Source organism: Cariama cristata, unplaced genomic scaffold, assembly GCF_000690535.1.
Source record: "Cariama cristata isolate BGI_N322 unplaced genomic scaffold, ASM69053v1 scaffold4170, whole genome shotgun sequence".
Taxonomy (NCBI): domain Eukaryota; kingdom Metazoa; phylum Chordata; class Aves; order Cariamiformes; family Cariamidae; genus Cariama; species Cariama cristata.
The window spans coordinates 318-16,876 of record NW_009592818.1 but is presented as its reverse complement, the minus strand read 5'-3'; the positions used below and the strand labels follow the sequence as shown (position 1 = coordinate 16,876).

The 16,559-nt window shown below is 37.9% G+C and overlaps 1 protein-coding gene across 5 annotated transcripts in view; it reads right to left on the bottom strand.

Moving 5' to 3' along the window:
* KDM6A (lysine (K)-specific demethylase 6A) overlaps window positions 1-15,012 on the bottom strand; it is a 75,033-nt gene extending 60,021 nt beyond the window's left edge. For all 5 annotated transcript variants that reach the window (XM_009695755.1, XM_009695829.1, XM_009695972.1 and 2 more), the window contains exons 1-3: window positions 14,890-15,012; window positions 4,130-4,184; window positions 1,257-1,291 (exon numbers count right to left, since the gene is read on the bottom strand). In XM_009695755.1, the coding sequence (XP_009694057.1) occupies window positions 1,257-1,291; window positions 4,130-4,184; window positions 14,890-14,928 (129 nt within the window). In that variant the 5' untranslated portion in view covers window positions 14,929-15,012. The remainder of the gene's footprint in view (window positions 1-1,256; window positions 1,292-4,129; window positions 4,185-14,889) is intronic.
* Window positions 15,013-16,559: the final 1,547 nt, after the last annotated feature.

Here is a 16,559-nt window from a genome sequence, read left to right as displayed (position 1 = left end):
CAGAACTGTGAGACAAGTCAAGTCTAATAGCAGAATGCACTGAAACTTTTTTGCTCTGACTTGCATTGAAATAAAGTTCCTGCTGCCTATGGTTGTCAGTCAGAAAGCATAACTTAAGCACAATTATATCAGGCACCTGGCATGGTGACATGAGCTGTTCAACTTTCTATTTTACTCTAGCAGATCAAAAGAACTAAGGCGTTGAGGATGTTTCATTATATACACGTGTTAGATGTGCTCCAGCGCTCAGAATGAAATCTGGATGGTGGCCAGGTAAGAACCGTAGCAGTCCACGAAGTTTCTTAATGGCATTTTGGGATAGGAGGTTTCTGTCTTGTCACACAGCTTTGCACAAAAAGCATTCAAAAGAAAAGTGTCTTGCTCATCACATGTATATCTTTTATTTATATGTAAATACCTAAAGTCATTTCTCGCCATGCCATCAAAAGATAGCTCTTACTTTATCAAGCTACTTTTCAACTGAGTGAAATTGCAGTTTATGTCTGTCATCCATTTTAATTACAAAAGTTTTTGTTTTCACGTCATATCCCTTCCTCAGTCATAAAATACCTATAAACATGGTAAAAGGGCATACAATCTACATTATATGATCAGTTAGTCAAATTACAAATATACAATAGCTATTTCAGTAGCTACTTGGTTTTAATTTACTTATATTCTGGAAGCTCAGTAACTGTTCGGTGTTTTCCTGAAAGATTCACCTAAAAAACTCTGTGGTAGGATTTGATATAGAATTAATAACACAGCTTTATATGCTGTTGACCTCAGATCTTAAATGTTCCTGCCACATATGTTCAGTTAAATTTGAAAACTGCATGTCAAATATACTTAAAAGTCACCTGGGCAACTGGCTAGACTCAATTGTGTGTGTCCGTATGCATGAGAAACAATATGAATATACATGAATCGAGAAACTACACTTTTTTTGCATCTGTATACAGCTTTTTAAATACATATATAAACTCATAAAAAAATCTTACTAAAAATTATGTTTAGGTTTTTTTTTGCATTCAACTTTGGAGACTAGTAAATATGTACGTTTATTAAAATAGCTACTCCATTTTATAGCATGACAGTCCACATACAAAGTATTTTTAACTTAGCCAAAGTTTCTTTAGTGATTCCAGGCTTAATCCTAACTTTACAAAAGCATCTATAATCTAAATTCCACAGACTGATTACATCACGTAGTTAGAAACTCAAGCAGACCTTATAAAAAGGAGCTTAAAGCTTACCTGGATTTCATATAAGTGGGCGATGTGAAACTGAACTGTAAGAGTGGGAAAATCAAAATTATTAGTTTTGATCATCAACAACAACAACAATTACAATATGTTTTTGCAAGTGAGGTACAAACAATGTTTCAAATTTATCAATGCAAAATTAAGATAAATTTCATTTGGAAGATACAAAACAAGTGTTTGTTTACATTGATATTTTACTTTTTATATAACAGAACTGACAGAGAATGAATATGTATCCCAACAAAACACTAAGACTGCAAACAGATATTGCAGAAAGGCAGCCCATGGATTTTATTTGCATTCTGAAGTGTAGAGTCCATTAACTTTTCAGTAAACTTAGCAATAAAATCTCTTTAAGCAGAGATGCACAGCAAGGGAATGCGGGTAATATTTTCTGTACATAACTGAGTTAGAAATAGACTTATTTTTTATTTTCCTTCAACTGCCAGGAGACAGACTAGCTGGGTTACAGAACAGAAAACTACAGTATATACTGCCAGTTTTATACAGGATCTTAAATTTAGGTGGATTTTTCCTTTTTAGGAATTGTCTTTTCCCTGTTAAACAGAACTGAAAGTGTTAATTACAGATGGTATTCTGATCATTACTGTAAAACATCTTAAATTCCTCATACAAAATTGCACAGAATGCCACAATACTACTAGCAGCTCTTGGAGGCAAGAAAATTGCTGGCTGGAAAAAGAAAATGAAAGTTGTTCAACAGTAAAAGCAGAGGGAAAAATTATCCTCATGCTGCTCAAATCACTAAAGAAAAGGTGGAGTGCCTGATCTCTAAGGCTTAAGAACTGCTAACCTAGACTAGCCATTGACTGGGAGATAGCTAAATCTAGCTGAGATGAATGTAATCTTTATTCTGATTCGATAAGGAAAGAAAAATTCCTTTGAGACAGACTTTTGCCTGATGTTCTTGAGACTACAAGTAAGGAAATAGCTGTGTTGAGTCAAGCTCAATTTATTTCAATTACACAGATTTCTTTCTCTTGAAGCTACAGAACAGTGTGACACAGGTTTATACAGGTAATTTGGAGTTCCAGGGTTTCTCTCTGGGTCATAAGGGAGGGAGAAAAGCTCCCTTTGTGCACTGCTTCGTCCTTCACTATAAAGAAGGCAGCCTAGTGCACTTCAGAGAGCAGGTCATAATGAAATGCATCATCTAAAATGTTAGTAGTGTTCCTTGCAAAAGGGCACATAACACACCCATTATGTCCACCATGTCATCAAACTTCACTCTGTATTGCTTCTGTTTTGGGAGTTCATCGTGTTAGAAAAGTGAGCTCTCACTCCCCTCCCTTCCCCTCCAGCAAAACCCCTTCAGTGTGAAGCTACAAAAGGAAGAAGCCATGCCATGCAGGCGAAAGAAATACACGGTGTCGCATTAGAGACTGTCTAAATAGAAAGAAGACATGCTTAATACTCAAAACATTTCTGCTAGGAAAATGCTCACTGTAACGCTGTTACTCACCCAGCCTTTAGAAATGCAAGGGGTAGGATTAAGGCAATCTCAACCACCTCTGTGACGGTACCTGACACCCTGGGCCACAGTGCACGGTTCGCCTTCCACTAAGGAGTACAGGAGAACCTGACAAAGTATCTCTCATTCCTCTTCTCCCTCTTCCTTTGGGTTTGTCAGGGACCGTGCCCAAGGCCACGGGGCAACAAAGCCTTTACGTGGGGCCATACCTCTACATAAATCTGGGGGCAGAGGGGACTGCGGGGCAAGGGTTAGGAAAACCTTACAAAAATTCAGAGATACAGTGAAAACCGATAAAGTTAGTGAGGAACAATATGACCTAACATGAAATACAGTAAAGATTCACTTATCTGGTACAAAACAATAAAAGCCTATTGACTTCAGATGAATTCTGCAAATAGTTTTAAAGAATTATCTGTGCCTGCTCCTGATAAGTGACAGAGCTTTGGAGATGACCTTGTAGCACAGCTGGGTCCTTCGTACTGATACAGCCAGCAGTTTCACCCACGTAAACAAACTCCCTTTCATTATCCTTGCTGACAGAATATTCACAATTCCATCCAGCTCTGAATTAAAGAAATAAAGAACTGCTTTTAAACACTTTAGTCAATGATTCTGAAGACAGACTTAGGAAGTAACTCAAGCTCAACATCAGGAGCAGCGTGAAGGTACCTTAAAAATCAAGGGAGTAATTTCCTTCACAACTGTCTGCCTTTTAATTCTTACAGACTCCAAAACAAGCAGGAACGTATGCTTATTCTTGCATACAATTCCACTAACTATGGATAAATACCTGCAGCGTGCTCTGTAACAGCCTACGGTGTATACCGCATAAGATAAATCATATTCCACTAAAAGATTAACATGTTCAAGTACAGACTAATACAGAGTTGGCACCTAATTGACAAACCATCAAACTACATTTTGCACTTTTTCTCACTTCAACAGCATAAGACCGATGCTAAATTTTAGATCTATGAATTTAAATAGCATTAAAATAATCACTGAAAAATGACAGATTATCAAGATGCCACAAAGTTTTAAATAATTACTATTAAATGTGTGCCATGGCATAAGTACATTTATAAATAAACAGTCAAATAGTACATCTTCTCCAGAACTCAAGTCTTCAGAGCAATTAATAAGCTAAAGTCTCCATTTTTACTTATTCCATTTACTAAAACAATCCACAATTCCACCAGAATATCTGTCTCCACTGACAGATGGAGATAGGTTTTGTAGTTTCCCTCTCTCAGTACATATTCTTTCGATTTTGAAGGATTGGTTCATTAAAAATTGATACAGTTGTGAACATAAGACTTAAAAAAAAAATCTACAACAAAATAAATGGAAGTACTTATAGGTTACTTACTTTCAGCGTTAGACAAAGTGCAGGGATTGCAGTCAATCAAAGCTAACTGAAAATGCTGGAAAAAAAAAGAATTATTTGTTTTTCAAACAAAGTAATACCAGCACTTTGGCAAATTACTAAGAATAAATCAATTTTGTACTTGAAAATCAATACAGCGTTTTACCATGTGTCTTAAAGAAAACAATTTTCAATTTCTGTTCAACTGTTTACCAGAGGAAAGTAAGTAATTTTTTTATTTCAGAGGCAGCAATGCTTCTAGCAATGTACAATGGCAACAGACATCTTCACAAAACAATTGGGATAGCATCTGGAAGAATGATTGCATCAAATGAATGGTCAAAATTGGAAGACCAAGTTTTCCTCAGAATACACAACTGGGAATGTACTCATACAAGCTCATAGCCTCATGGAGATAAACATCAGAGCTCTCAATTTGTGTGTCTAGAAAAATAGAATAGTCTTCCTTCAAATTAAGTGATAAGAAGTCTTTTTAAAAAACTGATCTGTCAAAAAACACTTAAAATGAATACCTTTACATTAAAACACGTGTTCATAAGGAGTTTGTAAGTTCTTACATCCTCTCCTCCACGTATTGAGATAACTTCAGTTAAACATTAAAGCTTGTTTATTTTTAACCACTTTTCCTCACCAGATACAAAAAATATCTTTTGCAACATCTTTGCATTCTGAAGTGCCGAGCCAAGTATTTCACTCTTCTAGAAAGAAGGTCACATAAGCAGAGCAATGAAGTCTGTCTGCCAGAAAGTCTGGATGTGAGCAATCATTTCACAAGTGTCATGCTAATTCAGTGATCACTATTTACAGTTTGAAATGCAACCAAATGTTAAAGTGAATGGAACAGGCATACAAACTCAAGTGCCTCTGAACTTTTCCATACACTCCATAGAAAATTCCTACATGGTGTAGAATTTAGATTAATGTATTAATTCAATAGAGAATAAGGCCTAGGAACACAGGAACCTAAGAGACAGCACATAAGAGCATATAAACCACTACTGTTAATAGACACAGTTATCTACAAAATACAGTTTCAGGTGGCTTCTAATACACAAAACACTACTGATGCTTTAGTGCATTTTATTATGTTAGCACAAAAAACCGATAATTTAGCTCCAGCTGTTGAGGATGCCAAACTAGGTGGCATCAGGAGCTTATTAGTGCAGCTGGGAAGAAAGAAAGAAAGAAAGAAAAAAATCCTTATTAATGGATGTATACGCAACTCACTCTCAATACGGTCATACTCAGAGCTACTAGATAGTGCATAACTTTCCTCATGGTCCTCATAATACCTCATGTATAGCATGTCTAAATAACACACATCTCAAAGATTTAAGAGGAGTTTAACAGACAACCAAATTTCTAAATAAACATTTTTAACAGAAAAATTATTAGAAAATTAAGGCATTATCCATAGCAAAGCATAAAAAAAGAATGCTGATGCTCTCATGAGCTCTGCGAGGCACACAGTGATGCAGCTTACCTCCTCACCGACTTCTATCAATATAATTTGTAATATAAAACAGCTTTTAAAAAATGAAACAAATTCAAGTTGAATGACAACATAAATTTATGACTTTTAATGAACATTCTAGCCATATAATTCCCAGAAGAGAACACAGAAAACAATGAACTCACATATACATTACTTGTAAAATAAGTTCTTAACATTAGACTATTAAATAAGAGCTTACAAATACTAAATATTAGCTTATTTCTCTGCCTGGCCTGTTCCTTTTTCTACTGTTCAGCTTTCAGACAACTTAAAACCTCCCCTCACTTACATTGCAATGCAGGTTGTGTGCCTCAGAGACATCCTTTAGTCGGTTACCATAGTGATTCTACTAAGCAGGCAACTTAAAAAAAAAAAAAGACTAAATAAAAACAAAATGCTCTACTTTATATTGCATTTTGCCTGAGAAAAGAAAAAAGCAACAGACCTATATACTTTGGCCTGTACATTGAGTATACCGATCTAAACGGTAAAAAATCCTTGTTGCACAGATGTGTCATCTTGCAATGTCACTAACAATTAATATGAAAATATAAAGCAGAACGGAACAGATTTGCTCTCACCTAGCAATGCTATTATAAAAAATAAGCAGCTCTAAAGAGAAACGATTGACAATTGCTCTGTAGTAGCTTTTCAGAAGGGCTATTGCAGCCCGACTCACCGAGAGAAAGCAGGCAACCGTATAACAAAATCTTTTGCCTGAGAAAAGTAAGTATGCCAGTAGTATCAGTGCTGTACAGTAAAAAAAAAAGCCGGAATATTCCCAGCAATGCCTCCTAAAAATTTAAATTCTTACTGCTACATTAGCTGACTCCTAAAATTTCAAAATCCACATTATGAAAATGTTCTAAGTGTAGTAAATTTCTGCTTGCACTGTTCACTAAGCTACAAACAGTAAAGAAATTGATAAACCGAAGCCCGTAACTACAGCAAAATAAACCATTTGCACTAAACAATTATGACAAAGCAATACGCAGAAAACCCAGCCGCTTTTAAACCAAGAACCTTTGAAATGCACATACACGAGCAAACCTACACCTCTTGCCAGATAAATAATACATAGCTCCCCGTTAAGTATTCAAAATCAGACAAAAAAAAAAAAAAAAAAAAAAGGCAAGCATGCATTCTAGCACATAAACTTCATCAGCCAAAAGCAGATCCACTAATCACGATTACCAGCACCAAAAAAAAAAATTCAAAAACCAGTGATCATTTCCAACTTCCATTTCTGCAACAAACAGAAGCGGCTAGCAAACATCTGCACCTCTCTCAAATATTGCAGTACTGAAGCTGGCTACTGCTGTGTGAAATAGTTATTATGCAGGAGAGGCCGCTGCAGTTCAGAGCCGACATACAATACCTCAAGGCAGACAGCAGTCTATAGAAATTCAAATCCCGAGTAAGAGGATTTACCTAGAAGGCAGTGTTCTGAATGTTAAAAAGCAACAGGCTCTCTTCAAGAGCTGCAGCTCAAGTCATAATATACCTTGAATTGTAGTCATCTGTAATTGCACTATTATCTACCGCCTATTTTGTCTCCTCTGGAGTCCTTGACGTGCCTCTGATTGTGGAAACAATTTCGAAGGTAACCTTTCCAAGGATCAGAAGTACAGTGGATCGCATATAAACAGAACTGATGAAAGCATTAGGTATGGTAGTAAGATAACAGTAATCTGACGCCGATTTAGGTAACTCCATATGTTTTCACTACTAGAATTAACACCAATTCTCCTAACAAATTAGTCCTTCACAATTTAAGAGGCAACGACCCAGGTTTTTGTTGTTTCTTTAATCAATAAACGACCAACACAAGAAGAACCATTTTCTTAGTGCAAGATTTTCAGTACTGTCTCTGTTTACACCCAAGCCTGAGACCTCAAAATAGTGATTCTGCTCCCTCCTCCTCCTCCTCTGGAGGATGACATTAGCAAGTTTAATAGCTCTCGGTTCTGCATTGATTTAACAAGCAAGGCAAGCCATCATCTGAAACCTGACAATCCTCACAGACTTACCATGAAGGAAAGCTCCATCATGACTCAGTACAATTCTGTCAGGAGATGGCTTTTTCTGCCTATGTGAGCTAGGTGCGATGCCTATGTTCCTCAGAGCAGCCTTTGTTCAGAGAAGTAGGACGCAGAAAGCCTTGTGTAACGGGCCGTGGCAGAGGGCCAAGGCTCCATTTGCCAGGCACGTTTGGGGCCGGGGGAGCGGGTCAGGAGAGGACGTGCCACATGTGCTGCTACCTCAGCTCATCGCTCCGCTCGCCAGCCTCTTCGGAATTCAGAACAAATTCATCTTGCAAGATGAAGGTTTTTGCGTAGCCTGAATACTCAGTTATTTTTATCCAAAATTCAGAAAAAAAACCCAAAAAACCACCAAAAAACCAAAACCACTCAAGACTGAGGAAAACAGTTACACGGACAGGGTGGAAACAAGCTCCTTGAGGCCAGGAGAAACAAAAGTCACACAGGCACATTAACCAACAGCAGAATGTTCAGAGGAATCGTTTGCTTTGGCTAGCTGTACGTGAAAACGGCTTTTGAAACAGAGTATCAGGAAAGCTGTATTTTCACTAGAGAAAAAAAGGCTGCATTCGAATGTACTGACCAACACCTTACATAGTGCACCACAGGGATTTTGATAAAGCTATCTCAATACTCATGTTGCCTGTGTGTTTTAAGACTGTTTGTGCAACATCAAAGTTTACCTATTCCTGTGTTAAAAGCCCGAAGGACTGCCAGCAGCAACAAAATGCCATAGGGGAAACGGGATGGCTGGAAGCTTGCCCCCGCTGCGGCATATACCCACGGAGCTGAACCGGCCGGAGCTGGGGCGGTTCCAGGACCTGCATCCCTCTGCCTCCAGCCCACAGAGCCTGAGCCCAGAGCACAGCACACAATCCTCAACGGCTATCTGCGGCTACCCAGCCGGTACACACAGCTAGCTACTACTGCATCCCCGAATGCCCACCTGTCAGTTACAGTTACAGCTAATAAACCTGGACCGAGATCCTCTCACCGGGAGAAGGTCCACAAATGAAGCGTACCAGCACCAATACTCAGTAGCTTGAACGCTCAACTTTAGAGTCAACTATTTATCTTCTCATGGTTTGTTCTTTCGTCTCCTCCCAAATGACGGACAATGCCACACAGCATATTAATTCAATTTTAGCATTTACTTCTTTCTGGAATCGTGACATTTCTAAAATAGACCTACAGTTTTCTTTTAGAGGAAATGACTCCAAAACCCAAGCAAAACTAAGTAAGAGAGCGCAAAAGAAAACACCCTGTAGGCCAGACATTGTGATATCGTGACCCACTGTCAAAACCAACTGCACTAGTACCTCTCTGCAGTTTGATTACAGCGCCATGCTCCAGTAAAAAACTTTTATGTTTTTACCTCTTGTTTATGTCTCCCCATCATACGCATATGCAAACTACAAAGACTTAGAGGCAACTTCATTCCCAAATGCTGTTTTCCATCCACTTACATTTTTATTAAGTAATCTTTGGACTCATTTCATCTTGCTTTCAACAAAATGCTTTTTAGGTGAAGTGCTCAAAATCTTGGATATCCACCTTGCAAAAGCTAAAGCCTTTTGTTTTGTTTTTTACCTAAAAACATCACTGACTAGTTTCTGGTAGAATTACAGACATAAAACTAGACATAAGAAATTAAAACTTCTCATAACTATGTATTTTGATTAGCTAATTTTTCTTTAATAACAAAAAATAAATACTTTTCAATTTAAAAGCTTAAAAAATACTAATCTAAGCACATATGAAAGATAACTAGATTGTGAAGCACCTGAAGCACTTGAAGGCTTGAAAACACACATTTTCACTTCCATAAATTTATTTTTTTTAATTTATTTACTGAGAAAAAGAAGATTAAAAAATAAACAATATGTCTATAACAGCTACATGTTGGCATACAATAGCTGCAGTAGCTAAAAATATCTTTCATAAAGACACATATATGACAGGAAAATTATTTGAGTGATGGAAAAGTGTCTGACTATAAATATGTACTTTGAGCTGTTCATCTATCAGTATTTAATTTTTTATACTTCCTGCATATTCATGTAATTCGTGCATATTTTCCCAATAAATTCTAATTCTTTTGCAGCCTTTTTCTTATCCTAATATAAGCAGTAAGTCTTAACATTACTAACAAATGAGAATCTTTAGGAAAATAATTTAAAAATTAAAATTCTATTTAAATTGATGATTTATGGGCAAGATCAAAGCATAGGCCTGAAGCAAAGTACTATGATAGCTGTTTTGTGTATAAATAAGGAAGAAAAATTTTTAAAAGTGAAAGGCGGAATCAGTACTTCTACTAAAAGGCAGATAACTGAAAACAAAGAGCAATTTAGTTCTCATTCTTCTAAGGATTTTGTTGCTGGGTATAGGATGCATCTGCAATACTTCAAAACGAAACAAAATTTTCAAAGCACAACATAGCTTGGTTTGACATAAAATGACTTGCTCATCTCCAGAGTCTCTACTGACCACCCGTTATAAAAAAAACCTCCAAACAAACAAAAAACAAACCAAAACAACAATCCACCACCAAAAAACCCCAACCAAAAGCAAACAAAACACCCCTTCACAAAACCAAACCCACAGAGAATCTCCCACCCACCATTCTTTCAATGTTCTAATTCTAATAAATATGAAAAACTAAGATTTCTTTTTTCTCCCTTAAGTAGTCTGTCAGCAAACAATGGAAGTGAACTGAATTTTACATTCAAAGAGCTTTCAGGATTGTACCCTACCTCCCCACCAAAAGCAGATGACAATACTTCAAAGCCACCAAGCAGAATGAGCACCAGATGGAAGACTGGTTTTCCATAGCTGCCGTTTCCAATGGAACCCAACTATTAAACTAAATAATACCAAAGCTACAATTTTTCTTTTTCCCCTCAGCTTCTCTTTTATGCATGTCAATGGTCCCACACAACACACCCAGCTCCCCCTTGGTGCTCTACCCAGCTCTGCATTCAGCTTCCAGCTGGACAAGAGGCCCTGGGGCCGCCCAATGCACAGCAACTCCTGCATGGACAGGACGGTTCCCTTCACAGAATTTTTTGCGTCCCAACAGAGCGGTCATCTGTTGAGATCATGACCCAACATCAGCGGTCATCTGGTGCCTCTGCTTCAGATCAAGCCAACCAAAGCACTTGGTCCTCAGCTTGCAAAGCTCAAATGGCTCTGGGGCAACGTGGTGCAGGAATGTTCTAGGAAATTCTCTTTGAAAACTTTCATTTTGATGTATTTGCTAGAAATTAGTTAAGATTCAAAAGTACTTAAGAGAAGAACAGACACACGCGCAAGACAGTATGATTACATACATGTATAAAAAAAAGGAGGCTGAAACTGGAAAACTATATTCAATAAATAGGAAAATGACTAGGATAGCAAGTGACATGCCAGAAATAGCGTAGCATGTACTTAGAAGCTCGAACATTTTTTCCAACTACATTTACCAAACCAGTAAAGAGACGTATTGTATTCCTAGAGATCTTGCTTTACTCTCCTTTCAGACTAACGGTGCCACCACAGCTAATACCATCGAACAGAGGATTTCTGGTGTCATTTGTAGGAAATGGCAAACAGGAAGGGGACAGCAGGACACGTAGTAAAGTCCGAAAAAGTCAGGACTGTAAGATAAACCTTAATAGTATGTTGCTGCTACAGTAATCACTAATAAAATCCACCCCCCCTCCAAGTCATTGCCAGAGGATTCTGGAATCCTCTTTTCTTATGAATGGGGCAAATTGAGTTTTCATGTATCACCTCTGAAGGTAATCCTGCCGGGTTACACACGGACTGTTCTCTTTTCAACTAGAAGGGTCACTTTCCCCCCCTACCCCTCCCTTCATGTAAGCCTAAAGGCCAAGTAATTTTCAACAGCACTGGTGTTCTTGCCAGAGTTTATGGCAATGGGATAACAGAGCAGCCAAGGGTTCTCTCTCATAGTAATTTGCAAGTCTTAACTGCAGCAATGTTAAAAACATGCAAAAGCAGTAATTGATTTAGAAAAAACACTGAGAGTTGATTTTATGCTTGTTAAACAGCACTCTAGTAATTATCTTGATCATCAACATCTTAAAATAGTAAAAATTAATTTTGTGCTTAAATTGCTTACATAAAATATAGATGATTTATGTTAATACTCTGAAATTATGAAAAACATGGAATATGTGACCTTCAGACTCCCATCTTCCCCCTCTGCCTGACGACTCTTACTGACAATGACTCATCTGTTGGCAATGGTTTATTCTCAGCAATTATAGACTTAACATGAATGTTTAAATATCATCAAAAACATTATGATATTTCAAAGTACATTAATGCAACGTTGGTACAATCTGTGAAATCCAGGACAGTCACAAGGGAATACCAAATGAAAAGTTACTTCCACTTTCCGCCTCAGTGTCAAATAGAAAGCTCAAACTGGGCTATGAATTATGTTATACAGAACTCCAGGGAAAGGGTCCGCGCTCAAGGCCAGTCACCAGGAGGTTGGATCCTAAACCCCATAACCATCCTCTAAAACCCTGGATCCTTTTGAAAAGGTCCACAAAACCTAAAAAGGCACAAAACAACAACCCTGTCTTTTCATTACTTTGGGTTACTTATCTTTCTTTTGTGAAGAGACGAGATATTCAGAGAACGAGACAGACATTCTGCGAAAATATCCTTTCGCACTCTTTCCATCATATCTCTTCCTCATTTTATTCTCCCCATGCTTGTGCATAACCACTGCACCAGCAGATTTTGTGCTCTTCGCTTAGGAAGCGTTTTCTGACTTGCCTCTCATATTCTTGTCACTCACAGAATTCTGGCCTAAGGGTTTTTTTTAAACTTCAACTCAAGGATTACTCAGATTGGCTTTTAAAGAAGCTACTGCCCTGCTTGTTGTACTTAGTCTACTCCTCAATTGATGTATTCTGATGTATAATTTGATACATTTCAATCAGTAGTATTTTGTTTTCAAACAAAGTAGATCAAGTCTCGGGACTCTACATTAAATCCACAGCTGAGCTGAACTGAAAACAGCTGAAACGGTTCGAGACTGAGTGGGTTGCCCTACCAGGTCTTTTCTTTCTTACTCCTCACTGTTATTCTCTGCTAAGGATTGCAACCTCCATAGCAAAGGAAGCAAACCAGAAACTCCACCTTAGGTGTTTGAGTTGATAATTCCAGAGTGGAGTTTGTGTTATGTTTTGCACTAGAAGGGGATAAGACAGCTTTACCCCTTCCTTCCCATTCATGCACTCCTGCCATCTACCTTGCACTGCATTTAGCAACTGGGCAATCTCAAGTTGAGCTGGTTCAGACTTCTGATCCACCTCAGTCTGCAAATGGAAAAAATAATCACTCGATTCAATGCAGCAGAGGGGGCCGAACAATGCAATCAAGACTGCAAGGTGGAAAATGAAGCAACCTTTTAGCAACAACCCGCAGTTATATTGCTTTAAGGACAAAGTCAAACTCTCCTTGATGTTTTTAAATTTATGACTTTAGTGTTTTTCCCATTTCCAGTTAGTGTATTGAAAACTGGAAGTTTGGTATACTCAAAATCCTTCCGATAAGTGAGTTTTTTATTTCGTGAGGTTGTGAAGATCAAACACAGTAAATTATTTAGACCGAATTCTCGTAATATCTATGTAAATACTTGATTCAGTGATAGAACTACATATTTCATGGCACAGCAGGAAAAGGTTATTTATTAATTGATCAATTTCTTCTCTTAAAAATTAAAATGCAGAAATTCCTTCCACTACTTGATTACAAGTTTACTACCTCCTTGTAAATTTACTCTTGTTTTGTCCCTGATTTCTTTAAAAATGAAACCAAAATGTAATTCTTCAGCACTTCTTTTATTCCCTATGTATCACTACAGCCAATACTAAATCCCTGCCAAAGCATAAGGAAATAGGACCACCCAAACTGGCACATAATCCCTTTCCCAACACAGTGATCTACCTCTACCTCCCCTTGCTCTCCTTTGCCATTCGTTGCACTGGATCCTTCCTACTCCTGTGCAGTATCATCCTCTCTAATCGCAATTTCCAACTCCACCTGTCTCTGTTGGTGAAAGCTCGAACTCTGGATGAAGAAAGGAAGCCTGATGACAGAAGCGTTTCTCGTTATTACAAATACTGAAAGGAAAATTTGAGAGTAACACTCTATTCTTTCAAATCTTGGACAATGTAATTCTGATCGCCTTACAAGTACAACTTCCATGAAAACAATCTGCCAGGAAAAGGAAGCCACAAGATTCTTGAAAACAAAACATTTAATGTTTTCAATAGTTTTAGGAGAGAATAATATGCAGAAATATGTTTATAAATTACATTTAATTACAAATTACAAAATTCTCAGCCCTGCAGGTGTATTTCCCAGCACATGAAACTCCATTAAAGAACACTTCCTTTTTCCAAGACACACATACCTAGATTTAGAGGTCAGGAAGGGAAGAACATGGGGACAGAGTAGGAAAAGGGAGGGGAGAAAAAAAAAAATAAAAAATGGGCAAACGTTGAATGGACGGAGATAAAATGACAGATTACATTTGGAGACTGAAAAAGTATGTAAGCAGTAAAAAAAATTTAAAGCGGTACAGAAGAAACAAAGTACTGTATTAACAAAAACCATTTCTAACTGATTAGCCAGAAACTGTTGCCTTAGAAGCTGACTCTCAAATCAGGAAATAAAAGAATGATTAACTGCTAGAAAAGTAGAAACAATACAAAAAAATGTATATGAGAACATTATTTTGCGTAAAAGCTTTCTATTTTTAATAATTTTTAAGAACTTCCAGGTTACAACAGGGCAGCTGGGTGTGGGGGGGTAGAAAGAACATCGAGAAATCCAAGCCGCTAATTCTTTTCTTTTTCCTCCAACTTTCGGTATGTCCTCAGCCTCTCCCACAACATGTACTATTTTAACAAGAGCCCTACACCAAATTTTTGATCTTCTGGAGTATCAGTGCTTATCCAGAATTTTGCTGGGCTTTTCTCAGTATTTCTAGCACTTAACACACCTCAAATCCTACTCTCACTCTGTGCTTTAGACTAAAATACTTCATACTGAAGCACTTCTATTTCTAAAGCAAGTAGTATTTACCTGCTACACTTCTATGCATTCCTTCTAGTTTTAAGATGCAACACAACTTGTAACAAATGCTAATTCAATTTGAAAGGACTTAAACCTACCTTTAAACTAGACTCATAGTCTGTGTTCACTTTGAACATAAGCCCAAGTCGCAAATGAATTTCCTTGGCTCGACAAAAGCTGGGATCAACATAAAGCGCCTCCTGAAATGCTTTAATTGCCCTGAAAGGAAAACACACATTAAAAAATTATTTTTTATTTTATAATCAATGTTACTAATATGACTAGCAGAAAGTGGATCAGAAAGCACTGTTAAAGAAGAACATACCAAAATAATGGTTTTCATGCAATGTTTTTGGTGCATGGCTTTTGATTCCTCAAGGACCGGGTAATTTTGTACTCCAGATATCCTGGTATATTTGGAAGTCTAATCTTTTCTACTCATTTAGAGAAGATAATTTGCAGCATGAAATACAGTAACGTATCTGCTATTTCAGACAGGATGACTCAGGAATTAGTAACAAAATCAGTGCAACTTTAGAACAATACAGTGATCATTCACGTCACAACGGCAAGGTTGCTTTTGAAGCCAGGTAGTGTAAACCCCTGAGAGCAGCAGCAGCAGCAGCACACAGAAGCCCTAGAAGAGGAGATCACACACATCCCCTCCCACTGCTTCGTCTTCCACTCTGTCCTCCCTTTCTTAGCACCAGTGCCATGTAGGGACCCAACTAATACCTACTGCTCCATTACTTTCCAGTCACTCAATTACCTCCAGGAAAACACAGATATGAAAGCCTGCCCCCTCTTCCCACTTTGAGTTGCTTTTCACATTCCCATCATAGGTGAAGATGGCTCTGAGTCTATTCCCTTACCTTTAAATCTGCTCTACACATGCCCCTGTTCATGATGGCACTGTACCAGGTAAAACAAAAAGGCTAGGTAACAACTGTATCTTGGAGCAGAAAAAACGTGATTCCAAACAGGACTGTGCTGTCTCTCAGGCCAACTGCATAAAATTAGTACAGCTGAAATGCAACTAAAAGATAATAGATTTAAATTCATAGAGGGATTGAGAAAGAAGCTCAGACTCACTGTTAGCTTGCCTGAAACCCAGTGACAGTCTGAAACAAACTACCTTCGCATACATCACTGCTCGTACGGTGACAGAAATCAGAAGCAGTCTCACTTCAGGTGGATTCATGCACCTAGGCGAGGGAGCACGGTCCCAGGTCCTAGGCAACCCCAGAGACCGAGGTGGAGCAGGGAGATGACAGACAAGCCACCGCGGAGCAGCACAGGGACACCACACAGGAATTAAGCACAGTGCCTAACATCACACAACCTTTAGGCAAATTGATTTCATTCCTACTCTCCAAGAGCAGTATTATTCATAATGACAAAAGGTTAGCAGTTGCAATGGGAAATTCAATAAATATTTTTCATACTTTTTTATTTACAAAAGACATAAATGAACATTTTTCTAATGCATCAGCAAAACCACTTCTGCTCTAAAATTCTTACAGGGTCCTTTCTCATTCTTGATGGCGAAGCAAACCAAATGCACAGAACTTCCTCCAGACAATGCAACAAAATTGTTTGTACCTAAACCATGATCTGACTTGTTTAAATAGAACTTAAGACCAGATGGGCTTAAAAAAATATTACGTTTTTATTGTGGAACTGAACCTTCCTCTATTACAATCTTTCAGAAAGGCTTTCCTTACTTTGTACCCTACTTTTCTGCTTACACAAGGAAAACGAGCAAGCG